Here is a 16,421-nt window from a genome sequence, read left to right on the forward strand (position 1 = left end):
GCTGTTCAAAACACAATTTACCTTGGTCAAACTGAATACATCCTAATCAAAGTCAATCCATCGAATGGCTGTAGTGTCCCACGTATCCCAACTGGCGGGCCACATTCTCCCACACACACTCATATTCACATTCACTCACAAAAAGCTAAACCGTCTGACCTGATATGGCAGAACCGCAGAAGGGAGAAAGCGCGGGAAAATGGTGGATGCCAAACCGGAATTAAACTGGGGTTTTAATGTTATAAATATCTCGTAAGAAGTGAGTGAGAAACAACGATTCATTTGCTTTGCCCGTAAGAACATTTCCAGTTTTGTAAAAGCTTATTGTAGAAGAAGCCCAGACCAGAGAGCAATCAGGTGTGAATCTATGGCTAAGAAACGAAAATCCCAAGAAACTGAGCCATCGAGTTCTGCAGCAACATCACAACCAGCTGCGCCGGAGAATCGCCGGCTAACGAGGAGCTCGGCAAAGGCTTCTACTATAGTAGTAGAGGCTTCAGTACCCGCTAAGAAGCCGAAGAAACGAGGGAAGAAAGTGAAGAAGGAGTCAGTTAAAGATACTGAAGAGAATCAAGATTCAGATGTTTCAGATGCTCCGTTGGGACAGATTTCTGGCTCGAAAACCATTATTATTGAGCACTGGTAACATACTCTATTCGCTCAGTACCTTTTCTTTGTGGGGTTTCAAGTGAATATAATTTCTTGGTTTTGTCTATTTTTTCTTTGTTTCGAGTCTCTGTTTCTTTTTCTCAACCAGTTTCTGATCGTTTGGTTTCATGTTTGAGGATGGCGTCCTTTTAACTTCTTATTGGCGTCTATTACGTGGTTAGGCTAATGGGGTCTTTGTAGTATGTTATAAGAGTTCGTTAGGAACTAGGAATGTTGTCTTTCATTTGTTGGTTATGTTACTTTGAACAAATGGTAGTTGATTTCATGTATTTTATCTTCTTATATGGGTTTCTCAAGTGAACCGAGGCTCTTCTCGGTCTGTGTCCCTATATGATAGGTAGTGAACTTGACATTGGCACCTTCTCTGTTTTGTTTGCTAAGAAACTCTCTCTGTACTCATTCGTGTTGTTGTCTGAGGATCGTTGGCTAAACTAATGGGGTTTTTGAAGTTTATTATATGAATTGATTGATGAAGAAGCATGCATTCTTCAAGAGAAGATGAATCTGTCTTGCATTTGTCAATTAGGTTTGCTTTGATGTGTTCTGAAAGAAAAATGGTGGAAGTTGTTTTCATGTGATTTGTGTGTTTGATAATAACTCTAGTTTTTTACAGATTTGGAACGGGGAAGGCTACCCACACCCTTCAGAGAGGGAGAGGGCAAGCCACCTGGCGACGGTCTTTTACCTTTATTTGTTTTTTCGAAAATGTGGATTGAGAATTGGAGGTGGGAAATCATGGGAGGAAACAAATTCCAATTTAGAATCTAGTAGTAGGTGTAAAGCCTTTGTATCACATTCTGTTCCTTCAAAGACTTTGCATAGTTATCCATTTTCAACTAAAAGGTCTGCATTTATTTGTTACAATGGACCTTAAACATGTGGGACGGTTTCAATTAGATACTCAACAGGCTATGCGACAGGTAACAAAGGCTCTATGGGGACTCAATCAGGTCAAAGGGTGAATGGAAACTGTAAATATTTGTTAGGAAATTGACAATTGTTGAAATTATTGATTCATTATCGCTGAAGGAAAGCTTGCTGTATACTTTGCTTCTAAATTGTTTTTAAACACTTGCTGTTAAGTGGTACTTCCTCTCCTAATTGTATATATGATGACAGCACCTTGTATAAATATTTGAAAACTTTTTCTGCATATGTACTGCTTGAAGTAATATACTATTACAGTTTAAATGATTAGAAAATTTGCACATCCCAATGTAAGGGGCATTGAATATTGGCTTGGTGTGTTTTATAGATACCAGTCCAGTGTGAACTGTGAAGCACTAGATTGCTCTCTAAGAAAAGAAAAGCAAAAGACTATTTATGTAATGGGGTTTCCTTAAGGAAAATTAAGAAAATAAAATTTATAATCTGTAGTAGCAATTTAAGACTTACACTAAAATTTGGTTTTGTCTATGTAGTAATTTACCTTAGTAATTTATAGAAACTCATGATTCAATTGCTTATAGTGGACTCTGGATTGGTTATTTATTATAATATTTTACTATTTCTAGTAAATAGTGAATGGGTGAGAGTTATAACTTTGGGCTGAATATAAGTTGTGGTATAATAACAAGATCCATCCTGCAATGTTATAATGGAGTTATTTCACAACATTATAATAGAGACGAGTTCACTGATCTGTAATGGAGGTTTGGAATGCCATATGTAATTGGCTTTTGGATATTGGTTGGTTAGTTTTCCTTGTATAGTTGTATATATTTGAACAACTGGTAGCATCTTTAAAACCATGTAGTAGCTTAGTTTCATATAATTGATAATATATATTTTTTAGCCTACTGTCTCTTTATTTGTTTATCTATTTTTCTTGTTACTATTCTACTGTATAACTGAGAATCTTCCAGCTTCTCATGTTGGGAACCTGGCAACTGTTCAATCTGAAAGTGGAGATGCTGACACCAATACAAGAACTTTGATGAACATCCATACAAGAATTAAACAAACGATAATGAAACTGTAATCTGGAAACAGCCTCTCTGCGAAAGCAGGGGTAAGGCTAAGTACGTTATGACCCTCCCCAGACCCCGTAGTGTCGGGAGCCTCGTGCACTGGGTACACCCTTTTTTATATTGAAACTGTAATATCTCACAGTTTAAAGATAAGCTACAATCTCTCTCTCTCTCTCTAAATATATATATACATATGCAAACTATAGTTTTGAAGCATATAACATTATAAATAAGTAATATGTAAAATATATCTTCATGTGTAAAAAGAACAAAATACGACGAGACAAATGCATTCAATTGATTATATATAAAGGATGAGGTTTCTTACTTGTACTGGTACCAAAATTTTTTTTAGGTATCATTTTAGCACTGTATCGTATTGGTACCTTAAAGATACAATACGTATCGGAAGGATAAACTTTATTTTTATATATACACACACACACACACACACACACTTAATTGGATAGATAAAGAATAATTGGGATTTTTTTGGAAGAACTATAGAGAAGATTTATTAGCCCGAATTATTACTTTTTTGTTTTAACATGTGGAAAAGAATATGTCAATGCCATGTTTGAAAATGGTGTACTCTGTGATCAATTTGGCACTATAGTAAAAACAGAAAAATAGATCAATAGGTACAAATCTCACCCTAATGGACTAGCTTGACATACTTACACTAAAGCAAAGATTACAGTACTAAGCTGTCACTCTCTTTTTGAAGATTGAAGAAGTACATTCTGGAAAGAGCCACACTCTTTGATTTCACATTTAAGTAAAAACTGTGATATGAAGAATGTACTATCGATTATTTTCTGGGGTTGTCCTCAAATGAATAATTGGATTATCAGAAAAGGAAAGAAACATTGCCACTCTGTACTTGGCTAATCCATTAGCCTAGAATGCACATTATTTATGCCTAAGAAGTATGAGACCCCTCTCCACTATTGTTGGCAAGTAATACCTATGAAAAAGCCTCCTCGAAGATAATAAGGTATGCAGAGAATCAAAGATACTTATAATTAAAGTCAGAAAAAACCTCTAGACGATTCAGGAGAGATATGTCTTTAAAATTGGTAATCACGTAGGTTTCAATTTTCAAAAGAGATATGACATTGTGGTACCGAAGCCATGTGCATGTTGCCTCTTCAAGCCATACCTGATCTAATGGCCCAAACCCAGTGTTTAGAGGGGTGCCTTGGACGCTTGGGATGCCTGATGGTTGTCTCTGATGTCCTTTCTTTTCTGGATGGTTGAGACGCCATCAGGCATCTGGAGTGCCATTCAGGACAGGGAAAACATTCGTGGCTCTCCATACTGTTCCAAATTTAAAGTACTGTTCAATCTTCAGATCAATTGTTTTGATATGTTGTTATTTTAATTGGTACTTATTCCCTATGAATTTTATTACTTAGGAGCTTTGTCCTATGAAAGTTTAATAATGCTCAACTTGTCTGGTTGCTATTTTCCTTCCTGGTTTTCCTGTTTCATGTCATGAACAAGAATATTTTTAGTATACTTGTTTAAATTCTAATCTTATGTTAGCATTTACTCTTTCTTAGCAAGCAATGTCAATCATTCAAGAAAAGGGCTGAACTGGTTAAGGATGGCTTAGAGAAAGGTGTACCCGGTATCATAGTGATGGTCAATCCAGAGAAGGTATGTTTATTTAGTTGGTTTGGTCTATTTTTTGGTTAAAAGTAGATTCAGCTATTTTGAGAGTTGCATTGCCTATATTTATTCACTCATGTGGCAGTAATGTCACAGTTTCTCATATCATATGTATAATAATCAGACGAACTATGGCAAAAAATTTGACAGTCAGGAATGTTTCTTTCAATTTATGTTATGCATTATCATAGTTTGTTTGATTGATAAAGAAGGCTGAAAATTAAACAAAATGCACTCACCTATGCACTAAACCTGAGCACAACAATTGGCATTGTTTGTCCCAAGTTAGAACTTTGAGAAACTTACAGTTTATGCTTATGGTTTATTATGCTAATTGTATAAGGCTCAAGGATTAGTGGTTGGTTAAAATGTCTTTCCAGATGACTCCTCTCTTCATTCTTTAGCAAGAGGAGATAATAGAAGCAACAAATTACTAACATTTGGGATTGTTTGCAATAGGGAATAGGACATGCATGTTCTATAGATAAACATCCGAAAGTGATAAAAAGGGAATGATACGTAAGAAGATCTATCAGTTTTGTCAAGAATACTAGAAACTCCAAAGTTAATGCAACTAGTGGATTTTGTAGTTAGGGTAAGCTCCCTTATCTTTATGGTTTCTTTGTGGGAACATGTTATGTGAATAGTAGGCTTATGGGTAGATTTGCTAAAGAATCCTGACATAAGTTGAACTATATCTGCAACATCATTTGTTTAGTTCAAACTTTAACATCAACTGCAATTCTGAAAGACTAGAGATTGGCCAACCCTTTCACTATAGAGCCAGTGAAAGCGTTTATTGGATAACCAGTGTAATGCCATATGAGGAAGTAAAAAGAAGGGAAGCCTGATTTTTTATCTTTATGTCAAATTATTAGATGTTTAATTTGATAAAAGCTTGATTTGGCAATCCAACCCTGAACCCCACCCCCACCCCCCAAAAAAAATTAATTAAGAAAACGAATTAAATTAACTAATATTTAAGCTCACTCAATTATTATTGTTACAACTGCTTATTTCGAAAGCTCTAGTTGTTAAGTTAGGATTACAACAATGTATGTCAGCCCACACCAGTACGGCAGTACCCCCCCCCCCCCCCCCAACGTGAGGCCCATACACACACGACTTTGTATGTGACACCATCACGTGGCACCAAGGTGGCACAATGCATAGGGGCACAACAACATATAACACAAACCCTTAGACTTACCAGGGATTGAACACCCAACCTCCTGCCTCTGATATCAAGTTACAACCTCTAATCTCAAAAGCTCGAGCTATTAAGTAAGGGCCACAACAATGTATATCAACACACAACAGTTATCCTGACAAAAGAATTGATGTTTCTTTTTTGTCCTGCATTAATATTTGTAATCAGTGTCTCATAAAAATTATGTTCTCTTTTTGCATGAAAAGATAGTGTCTTTAACTTTGTAAATAAACATGAATCCTATAATTTTCCTATTACAGTGAGATTACCATTCTGGTGTTAAGTGTGAGGAATCCATCTCTGATGCATTAGTTAATCTTGAGATTACTTTTGGAGCTGTTGGTGGGGTATCTCTCCCTCTTTATTTCTCATTAAAATTCTTGTGTTTTTTTAACTTTCCAGCCAAGAAAGGGATGCTTCGAGATACGGGAGGAAGATGGAGAGAAATTTGTTTCACTTTTGGTAAATTTCAATCAACCTCAGTTATTAATATTTATCCGAAAGAGAAGAAACTATTCATTTGTCATGAATATGTTAGCATGGTGGCAATTCCAAGCCCGCTACACTGACCCACACAAATGAACCCAAAGTAGTATGAGTAACAAATGGACTGTTATCAGGTTTGCCATGTTAAGCTGAATATTAAATGAGCCAGGCTCAGGCATGGGCTCTGGATCTGATGGGCTAATGTACATCCTTCAGTCCTAAACCAGTTGAGCCTGCTCAATGAATGATTAACACATTTTCAGTAATGCTTACTTCTTTCCCAAAAAAAAAAAAGATCAAGTTATTTAACGTTCACGATATATTTAATGATTAAGCAAACCATCTAAACAGGCTTAATGAGTAATGAGCAGGGCTCAGCTGCCTACCCTCTGCCTCTTTAATAACCCTAACCTGACCAAGTTGCCATGCTTCCATTTTAGTTGTTTGGCTTTTATATTCTTTTTAATGCTTCTAGTTTGTGTTGAATCGTGTTTATTCTGGAATTTTTTTTTTTAAATTGCTGGAAACGCAACATGGTGATCGCTAAATGTGGTTTCTCTTTGTGTGGGTGTTGATGAGGGTGAGGGTGCCTACATGTTGGGATAGGGCTTACCTGAGTGAGAGGGATTGGAGAAGAGGGTAGAAACGGGTTCAGTTAATGGTACTCAGGAGGAGCCAGTTCGGTTTAAATTTTTACTTGTAATCGTGAGTTCTTCAAATCTTTGGTTACCAATGCCCACGTTAATGACATTTGGGAGGAACTTATAAGTAGATGTCCTTTTTTTTTTGGCTAGGAATCAGAATGAATATATTAATGAAAAAGAAAATTACAAAGATTATACCTGGGCATACCCAGGGGATACAAGAACAAAAAAGGGAAAGGACTGCCCCTCCTTAGGCAATGTCGGCCAACCCCAAAGAAATGAACTAGGTAAAACAATACCTGGGCATTCCCAAGATATCCTTCCTGATCTCTTCTTGAATGTGGAACTTATAAGTAGATGTCTTTACAAAGTGCTTTTGAAGTCTGAAATTCCATTGACGTGTGTAGCACATTAGGTAGTGAAATCACCAAAAAATAGTTTTGTCTAGTGATATGTATAGAAGAGGTATTGTAAGGTAAATATGGGTTATTGTTATGTGGATTTGGCTATGGAATTCTATAGTATATATGAAATCACTGCCCTATCCAGATGGGCAAATGGGAGGGAGGATTAGACCCCCCAGACCCTTTTACTCCCCCATTTTGCTACCGTTACCATTTTCTTATTGGGTTACAACTTCTTACCCTTACTGTCCAAATCAGGTTAGAGTAGGGTGGGTAAATAGAGATACCCATTGCCATCCCTAAGAGTAGGTGAGCATGCTTCCTCAGTTTTTTCTTATGTGCATATATGAGGCTGTATCTGTTGAGAACTTGTTCCTTTATTGCATGTTTGCGAGATAGGTCTGGCACTATTTTTCTGGCATTATTTTAGATGATTTGGGTGTTCCCTAAGGATGTGACGTTGGTTTGGATTTGGAATTATGCTCCCTTTGGGTGTAGAGGTAGTTTTTATGAGGAGTTTTATTTAGATTTCCAATGATGTTTATGGGAGCAGAATACCAAACTTTTCAATGATTTTTATTGTAACTCAGGTGGTGATCAATTGTCATAATCCTTAGGTTACTCAATAGGCTATAGTGGAGTCCTTTTTAAAGTCATTCTGGTGGGGAATGTTATCTAGAGATGATGCAAGATTGGTATGGTTTGGTTCATCTGGTTCAGACCAACACATGTGGTTCAAGAATTGGGTCAGATCTGGTTCTAGAACCAGATACCATGAAGCTAGTTTAGGGAACTTTTTGTGGCTGTGATTCCATAATTCCTGATGTACAATGATTTTATTCTCTCACACTACTTGTGGTGCCCATTTGGGGGAGATTTAAAGCTTGTGGTTATAGAGTTCCTTAATTGATAGTGAAATACCACCTGAGACGAAAACTCACAACTCAGGTTTGGAAACTGGTTCCTGTCCTTGTGCTAGATCCACTTGCAGATTTTTTTCCATCGTAATCCCTGCTAGTTGTGTCTCTTATCAAATGAAACTACGAGGGTAGGGGATTGTGAAACTTTATTTTAAAGTTTTGTGGGATTTGGAGTCTTGGGTGGAGTGTTGGATAGATCGCAAGAGGATTTTCTCCTTCTCTGTTGAGGTTGAAGATGAATGATTAGTAAGATTACTAATAAGGCCAGTTTCTTTATATCCTTTGTTCCTTACTTTCCGAGTTTTATTCTATTATGTCCCATTCTTGTTTTAAACACCAGATTCATCCCCTCCTTCAAATTAATTACTTCCTCCAGATTCGTCCCCTCCTTTAAATTAATTACTTCCAGGTCCGAAATCATGTTCACCTCTTTTAAAAGGTGCTAGACTATCCTGAAATTTATTTGATTGCCATTACTCATAGTATTGTGAGTTCTTATCACTTTGTTAGGCCATAGCGATCCAAATTTAAGGGTTTCGTAACCTAGGATTGCATCATTCTGCCCAGACATCGTGAGCTAGTTTTTAGAAATTGTTTCTTTACTGATTAGTAAAGTTGTCTAGATGGACTGGAATAAGAATTATAACTTCCAGATTTATTTTCTAGGTTTTTCTATTTTTTTTAGTTTCTTTATTAGCTTAGGAATTCCATCTCAGCCCAAGCAAGAGGTTGTTTCCTTTTGTAGTTGAGTTAGTTCCTTTATTGCTTCTCATCCCAATCGGTTGGGAGGTTTAGGAGTCTTTTTTTCATCCTTTTTTATTTTATGTTTTCAGGATTATAAAGCAATGTAAAGGCCAAGTATAGCCTCCACCATAATTTGATCGGATGAATGGATTAGAAGTAGTTAGAATTTAAAATGGAGGTTGATGCCTCTCCTTTCTCTCTCCTCCCCCCCCCCCCCCCCAATGAATCGGCTCTCCTCTCCTTATTTTTTGTCTTCCCACCATCAGTAGATCCATATCTCCAATCTACGTAACATGGTATCAGGGCTAAACCTAGCCTTAGATACCATGGATCTATCTCTTCGATATTTGCTTAAACCATTCGCAAGCTCTCTTGCACAATTTTAAGTTCTTGGTCGTATAATTTAAGAATCAATTGCTGTCACATCCGATCTATGGAATCTTCCTTTGACAAACCGATCTCAGCCATTGAGCAATGGGTGGAAGAAATGATGGAGGACGAGGTGGCACTAATGATCATTAATGATCAACTTGTGGAGGAGCATAAAATCTAGGGGTGTCAATGGGTCGGGTTGGGCCGGGCCTGCCTAAACCCTGAACCTGACCCTAGAGGTCTAAACCCTAACCCTGACCCTGACCCAACCCTGACAGGGCCAAGAAACCCTCAACCCTTACCCGACCCTGCCAGGGTTTTTCTCTGGCCCGGCCCGACCCGACCCGATCCATTGCAGCAGCATTCTGGAAATTCAAATTCTTGGGTAGAGACTGAAATTGAGCTGCTATTTCCCAAAAACAAAATACGATCATCACCAATGCTTTGAATTGGGATCCACTTTGCTGGCTTGCTCTCCTCATCATCCAATTTGCGAACCCAAAACTTTATAGTTTTGAAATTGTATGGTGGGTGGACAACGATATCTTTGTAATCATCTGCATCTTCACTGTTATCAACTTCAACTTCTTCGTTGTCCTCGTAACGCCACTTGTAATGCCTTAAAACAAGGAATAACTCCCCTAATGATTCCACCAAATAAGACATGTCGCATATTCTCCGTTCCCGACCACTGATTTCCTTCCCAATTGGGATTAGAGTTTCAGAAGAAGAAGTGAAGTCATAAGTTAGAACATGTCCGTGGTTGCTAACAGCATAGAGTAGTAGTCCCTTATAGAATATAACATCTTCAAAACAACGCCAGTTTTGAATAGTTGAATCCTTGGGGGGCATTTGAATGCATCCACTGTAAATAGCCAGCCTTGAGAAGATCCACAACACCACTTATTCTGAATCTCTGGGATGTGAAGTCCATTATTAATCTTCTTGCGACTTGAAAGATTAAAGAAGGGTCGGATTTTAGTGGTGTCATTGTCAGGGGGAAGCATCAGAAATATTGGAAGTAGACGACTACGGGGACAATGCTTATAAAGAATTCAGGGTCGGGTCCGGGCCGGGCTAGGCCCTGACCCGCCCTTCGGGCTGGCAGATCAGGGTCGGGTTCGGGCCGGGCTGAGGGCAGGTTGGGGCCGGTTCGGGCCAGCCGGGTATTATTGACACCCATAATAAAATCTCTCCAATTAATTTATGTTTTCAAGTTGCATCTTCGACAATGAACTTTTCGCTGATTTTGTATCGTTTGATCGTGGTTTGATCAATGATTTTGTTGGTTCAAGGATGGATGCTGATCATGTGTTGGAGATCCTCCCATTTAAAAAAAATCGGGGCTAGTGTTTTAAAACAAGGTGGAATAATGCAGGACTAATTTGGTTTCAGTTGTATTGGTTTGTTCATCTGGTTCAAACCAACCCCTACGGTTAAGAATCGGTTCTGATCTAGTTCTTAAAATTAGTTCTTGTGATTTGTGGAGCTAGTTTGTAGACTTTTATGTGGTCTGGAGTTCCATAATTCCTGATTTTCAGGAACTTTTTAGTCACACAACTTTTGGGTCTCATTTGAGGAATTTTATGGCTTACAGTTATAGAGTTTCTGAATTTCAGGAATCCTCTTCACCCACTAGTTGTTAACTAGTTTTTAGGGATTTGTTTCTTTATTTTAGTATTGGTTAAGTTTTCTAGGTGGCCTGGAATAAGAATTATAAATTTCAGTTTTATTTTAAGTCAATTATTTATTATATCTTTAGTTTCCTTATTAGTGTAGGGAACTCCATCTCAGCCCATGCAAGGGGAGGTTTCCTTTTTTAGTTAGGTTAGTTCATTTAATGCTTCTGGTAATTTAGGAATGTTAACTCATCCTAATCAGTTGTGAGGTTTAGATAATCCTTTTTTTATTTCTGCTTTTAGCATTATAAAGCAATGCAAAGGCTTAATAGCCTCCCCCATGATCTAATTGAATGATGGATTAGAAGTAGTTTGAAATTGAAGTAGAGGTTGGTGCTTCTCCTTTTCTCTCTCCTCTCCTCCCCCAACAAATTGTTCTTTACTCCTTTTCCCTCAGCGTGTGATCTTTCTCATAGTTGTCGCCTATACATCCATTCGCCTTGGATGCCTTGTTGGTCTCCCCTTGCATCCAGCCCCCCTCCAACCCCGTGACAATATGATCTTTCTCATTTTTCTCTCTCTTCCCACCATCAGCAAATCGTAGTTCAAAATTCTGCAAAATCTCTCCGCAATTTCAAAATTTGTTGTGATTTCAACATGGTCGAGATGAAATGCCACACTAATCATGGATTCAACACTGTTTTGGTCATTTCGGTAAATGCTCTAGTATAGGTTACCTCCAGTATGTAGATGAAGCCATTTACAGGGCAGCTGTGGAGGACTTTGAGCATTTCTTTCAGCACACTGACCTGGCCTGCATTTGTCATACAATCGGAGGAAAATTGGCATCGGCACCATCGGTCAATGAGTGGGCTCGATCCTCCACGTCATAGTTTGTGGTATTAGCCATTATGATGGCCTAAGGAGTTAGGAAGTCTAATCTGTATTCATGTATCACCGCACAGTATTGTATTGTTGGGACTTGGTCTCTATGAGTCTATGTTACGTGTACTTTTTACTATTATCAACATTATGTTTCTTCATTCAAGGTGCATAATTTACTTGTTTTACTTGCCTTTTCTGTGTTATAGAATAGGAAATATTACACAAGGTATATAATAGGGATTGGTATATACTACTTTCTTTTTTGGTCTTCTAGCACTAAAACATTGTGTAGAGTAAGAAATATTACACAAGGTATACAATAGTGTTCGGCATACACTGCCAACCAAGGGTGCAAATCCAAACCACCACTTTGTGTGACTTTTCTTGCAATATAAAGTTTTACATATGATGTTTATATAGGCTAAAATAAGGTTTCCTTGAAGTATTGGAGCTTTACATGCCCCTTTGCCCCCCGAAATGGCCAGCCGAAACTAAACAGCAAAAAATGCTGTTTTGGCGAAATTTCAGTAAATTTCGACAGCCGAAACGAGACTGAAACCCAAGTTTTCGAACTATGCTGCAGATCCATCTCTCCTATCCACGTCAAGAGATTAGAAGCATTTAAATCCAAACCATTTCATTTTGTTCTGAAAGGAACACTTTGATAGATAAAACAAAAAATTGGACATGGTTCAACAAATTTAGCAACCAATAAGGAAATTCAAAATCAAATATTGGACATAATTAAAGATATGTATGATGGTGCGATGACAAGTGTAAGAACTATGAGGGCCAAGGTAGTGAATTCCAAATTACAATTGAGTTACATCAAGGATTAGATTTAAGCCCTTATTTGTTTGTGCTTATCATAGAATGATTTAACCAAAGACATTCAAGATGAGGCTCCTTGGTGTATGCTTTTTGCTGATGATATTGTTTTGGTGGATGAGACAAGTGCAGGGATTAACGCCAATTTAGAGTTATGGAGATCAACCTTGGAATCAAAAGGTTTTAAGATAAGTAGAACAAAGATGGAGTATATGGTGTTTAACTTTGTTTACACTAGGACGGATAATGTGATGGTGAAAATTGATGAGTAGGGAGATTCTGCAAAGTGATTATATTAGGTATCTTGGCTCAATCATAAATAAAGGTGATATAGAGGGTGATTTGATTCAGATTGAAGGAACTATAAGAGCCATGGGTAGACCGCAAATGATCTTAGGGGAAGTGGTGAGGAAAGACATGTATAGTTTAGGCCTTGTATCAAGTATGACCTCAAATACAGCTGATTGGAGGGCAAGGCATGGATCCATGTAGCTGACCCCATTTAGTTGGGATAAGGCTGAGTTATTGTATTGGTTGATTATTTTGATTTAATATTGTACCAAAGTAATCAAATTCTAATTAAGTAATAAGTGGTGGAATGTGACAGGTAAAATTGATATTATCAAAACTTAAACAAAGGGTATAATGGAGAATATAATTCACTACAATGCCTATGTGAAAGGATATAATGACATGAAAATCGAGACTAGCAATTCTATGTGGAGGACCTTGTGGTCCTAGAATTTTAAGAGGTTTGGGAATACTTAAGTGATTTGATCAGAAGACTAGAGACTTGAGGGCCTGAACAACTTTCTTTATTTGTACTTTTGCATTTTATCTTTTATTTATGGGAAAAGGTTCTCGGAGCCTAAAGCGTTTCCTACGCCATCACATTTGATTTTTTTGAAGTATTTTATCTTATGAAAAAATGAATAAAAACTGATTTGTGAGATGGCGTAGGAAATGGAGTAGGTTCAGAGAACCCTTTCCATGTTTTATATGTCTTAGCCTTAGTAAGTCCATTTATTAGTATACTGTAAGGAAATTGATTAATGCTCACAAAAGTTGGTGAATATTACCATTGCATGAGTTGTCACTTGACAAGTGATTAGTATACATTTGAGTGGCTTCATATTGTTGCTCCCTTGTGGCCAAGTGGTTGCGGGTTCTAGTCAGAAAACAGCCTGTGAAGCGGTGGTTAAGGCTGCGTACATTAAGACCCCCACCAGTCCCTGTGGTGACAGGAGCCTCGTGCACTGGGTACAAGTTGCTCCATATTATAACAGACATCCCACCCTGATCCATCAGTCATATTCCAACCCAAGGATACGGATACTATATGGATTAAAAACGGTTTGAAAGATTCAAATGTTTATGAACATGCCATTGACCTCTATTATGTTATAGAGCTTTGTGGCACACTTGGAATTTGTGAGGTTTGTGGTATTCTTGTAATTTATAATGGCTTTGAAGAATGTGTTGTCCCCTATAACAAAATTGTATTGGGTTGAAACTCTGAATGGGTAGGATGGGTGCATGATCCTCTATAACATGGATAAATGTGTGCCCATTTCTTGGCATGAGGCAATGGTTGAATTTTATGGAGTTCACCAACCTTGGTGCACATTAATTTTACCTTTTTTCATAAACAAATAATCTATTTTAACCAATAATATTACTGGAACAAAAAAGTTGGTTTCAGATTTTTTGAGGGAAAACGTTGTCACAGTGCCTGTACAAGGAATATCTCTATCCTCCTACTGGATTCGGCTCCTGTCCTGCAGTGGCGGGAGCTGGAGCGTCCAGCCCATGGAAACCACCTAAAAACAGGGACCCACCTGTGAAATGACCACCCCACCCCTGTTTTTACTGTCGTTTAGCTGGGCTGGACGCTCCAGCTCCCGCCACTGCAGGACAGGATCTTTTTCCTCCTACTAGGGGTGCAATTTGGGCCCCAAAAATCCTGAGCCTACCAGAACCCTGCTTCAAATTTTCTGCCCCAAAAATCATCCTACTAGGGGTGCAATTCTTTGCTTGCTCAGTATGTTATCCTAACCATTTCTATTGAAGGTTGATTCATATATTTATTTCCCTGATATTTGTTTACAGGATATGAAACGTCCCTTCAAAAATATGAAGGACCTTGACATGGAAAAAGTCATCTCAGACATTATTCTGAAAATTAAATGATGCACACTTCTCAGCATGGATCTCGTCACTGTAAGGATTGTTTTTTGGAAGGAGCCAGCATGGACGGAGTCATCTCAGACATTGTTGTGATGATCGAATAGTGAGTTTTGGGCAATTGAATAGATCTTGCAACGATGATTTTTTCTTGCACAATATTTTTCATTGGCTATTGTTTAATCAGCCACAACAATGAACTTCTGAGTGTTATGAAATGAACATGATCTTAGCAGCTCCAAATTCTTGGATTTTTTTGCTTGAGCTGTACACACTACTATTGCTCTCTCCAGTAGGATTTGAATGCAGAAATTATGTTGCTATATTTATAGATGCCGCTCCTAAAATCTCTTTAAAGTGAATATATTTTACTGATCTTGGTTGGATAGGTTCTATGGGTAAAAGGTCCCAGTCTTTCGAGGCATTTTTTTTTATTTTTGTTGTAATAGAGGCAAATAGTTCTGTTGGTGGCCCAGTTAGGGACTGTTACTTGATAAATCACATGGTTATCTCATATGGAAGAATCACTGACTTCTGACAATAGTTAAGAGATGGCATCCTCCATAATTGTCATATATATCCTTCCCATATTGGCATTTTCCCTTGTGTTTGTAGTTGTTCAAGTTAATAGGTTTTTTTTTTAATTTTTTTGAGGGGGTGGGAGGTGTTAAACAGTAGCCATTTGTTACAAAGCTTCTTTTTCCCCTATTTTTAGTGAGTTTGATCTTGCCCTAGTCTCTTTAAAGCTTCATCTTGACATGGTCTACTCTATTAGCCATTAGGGTTGAAACTTGACTTGTGAACAGGGACTATACATTCTCCCTCAAAATTTTGGTCTTATGGAGCAAATCATTACTCTACCTATTAATATATATCACGAAGATGTTTAATCTATCATTTTTAAGAGTTTCTTATGGCATTAATCTCTAAATACTAATATTATATTTTGACAAACATGAGTAGAAAATTCAATCAAAATGGCTAAGTTACCCTTCATAGATTTAATATCTCATAATCATATATATAAAAAAAAATTTGAATTACAGATGGAAGTGAATAAATAGAATATGTAAACACAAAGAAATGAAGGGTGATTGGATTCTATTTGTAGTGTATCTAAAATAAATCTTATCTATTCCTACCTTCCACTTTCTAACTTAAGTTTTTGTTTGGATATGTATGTTATGGACGATCCTATATGCAACTCGCTAAGAAATTTCCAGCCTACTACAAGTATATAATATGAGTTAAAACATGGTTCAAATTTATGAAAAATTACAAGATTGTCATAAAACCTTTAATTTATAATTAATGGAGGTTAGTAGCATGTTTGTAATAATATTTTTTTACCACTTATGTAGTTAATAGCATTTTTATAAATTTTTGACCACTTCTTCAGAAGTTTTTAATAAATATAGCATGTTCATTCTATTGAAACTTGACAAAGGAGATGGGTGAATAGCTTTCTATAACATGGATCCGCGTAAATGCTGATCAATTGCTTGCCAAGAAGTAAGTTGTGAACTTGCAATCTAAAGCCAACCATTGGGAATGTTATCAACAAAGTATTTGCTATTTTCATGGACAATAAATTAGGACAAAGAAAAATCGTTCCAAACTAGATGGTCTTTGTATGGACAGTGGGAATATTTTTTGGACTTAGCATGGTAGGGTTATTATCCTTGTAATTATGCCACGTTACACTGTTGTCATCATTGGATGTGGACCATATAAGACAAATGATAATAACATCATTATAAAGCTTACGAATGTATATATCAATATTTTTTCATGAGATTCCAATGTACATGT

At 37.2% G+C, this 16,421-nt stretch overlaps 1 protein-coding gene and 1 long non-coding RNA gene across 2 annotated transcripts; both read left to right on the top strand.

Moving 5' to 3' along the window:
* Positions 1 to 357: 357 nt before the first annotated feature.
* On the top strand, positions 358 to 14,938 carry LOC122666947 (selenoprotein H). Its single transcript, XM_043863072.1, has 4 exons — positions 358 to 642; positions 4,205 to 4,301; positions 5,926 to 5,985; positions 14,535 to 14,938. Exons 1-4 carry the CDS (start codon positions 368 to 370, stop codon positions 14,613 to 14,615), a joined length of 513 nt encoding a protein of 170 aa, XP_043719007.1. The 5' UTR covers positions 358 to 367; the 3' UTR covers positions 14,616 to 14,938.
* Positions 11,714 to 11,989, top strand: LOC122666948. Its single transcript, XR_006333729.1, has 2 exons — positions 11,714 to 11,761; positions 11,910 to 11,989. It is a non-coding gene; the product is annotated as an uncharacterized LOC122666948 (long non-coding RNA).
* Positions 14,939 to 16,421: the final 1,483 nt, after the last annotated feature.

Source organism: Telopea speciosissima, chromosome 7 (genome assembly GCF_018873765.1).
Source record: "Telopea speciosissima isolate NSW1024214 ecotype Mountain lineage chromosome 7, Tspe_v1, whole genome shotgun sequence".
NCBI lineage: Eukaryota > Viridiplantae > Streptophyta > Magnoliopsida > Proteales > Proteaceae > Telopea > Telopea speciosissima.

Excerpts from the sequence above, each read along its gene's own strand:
- LOC122666947 (XM_043863072.1), top strand. The coding sequence starts at position 368 with ATGGCTAAGAAACGAAAATCCCAAGAAACTGAGCCATCGAGTTCTGCA. Across the intron at positions 643-4,204 it reads ACCATTATTATTGAGCACTG|CAAGCAATGTCAATCATTCA; the intron begins GTAACATACTCT and ends ACTCTTTCTTAG. Across the intron at positions 4,302-5,925 it reads TGATGGTCAATCCAGAGAAG|CCAAGAAAGGGATGCTTCGA; the intron begins GTATGTTTATTT and ends TTAACTTTCCAG.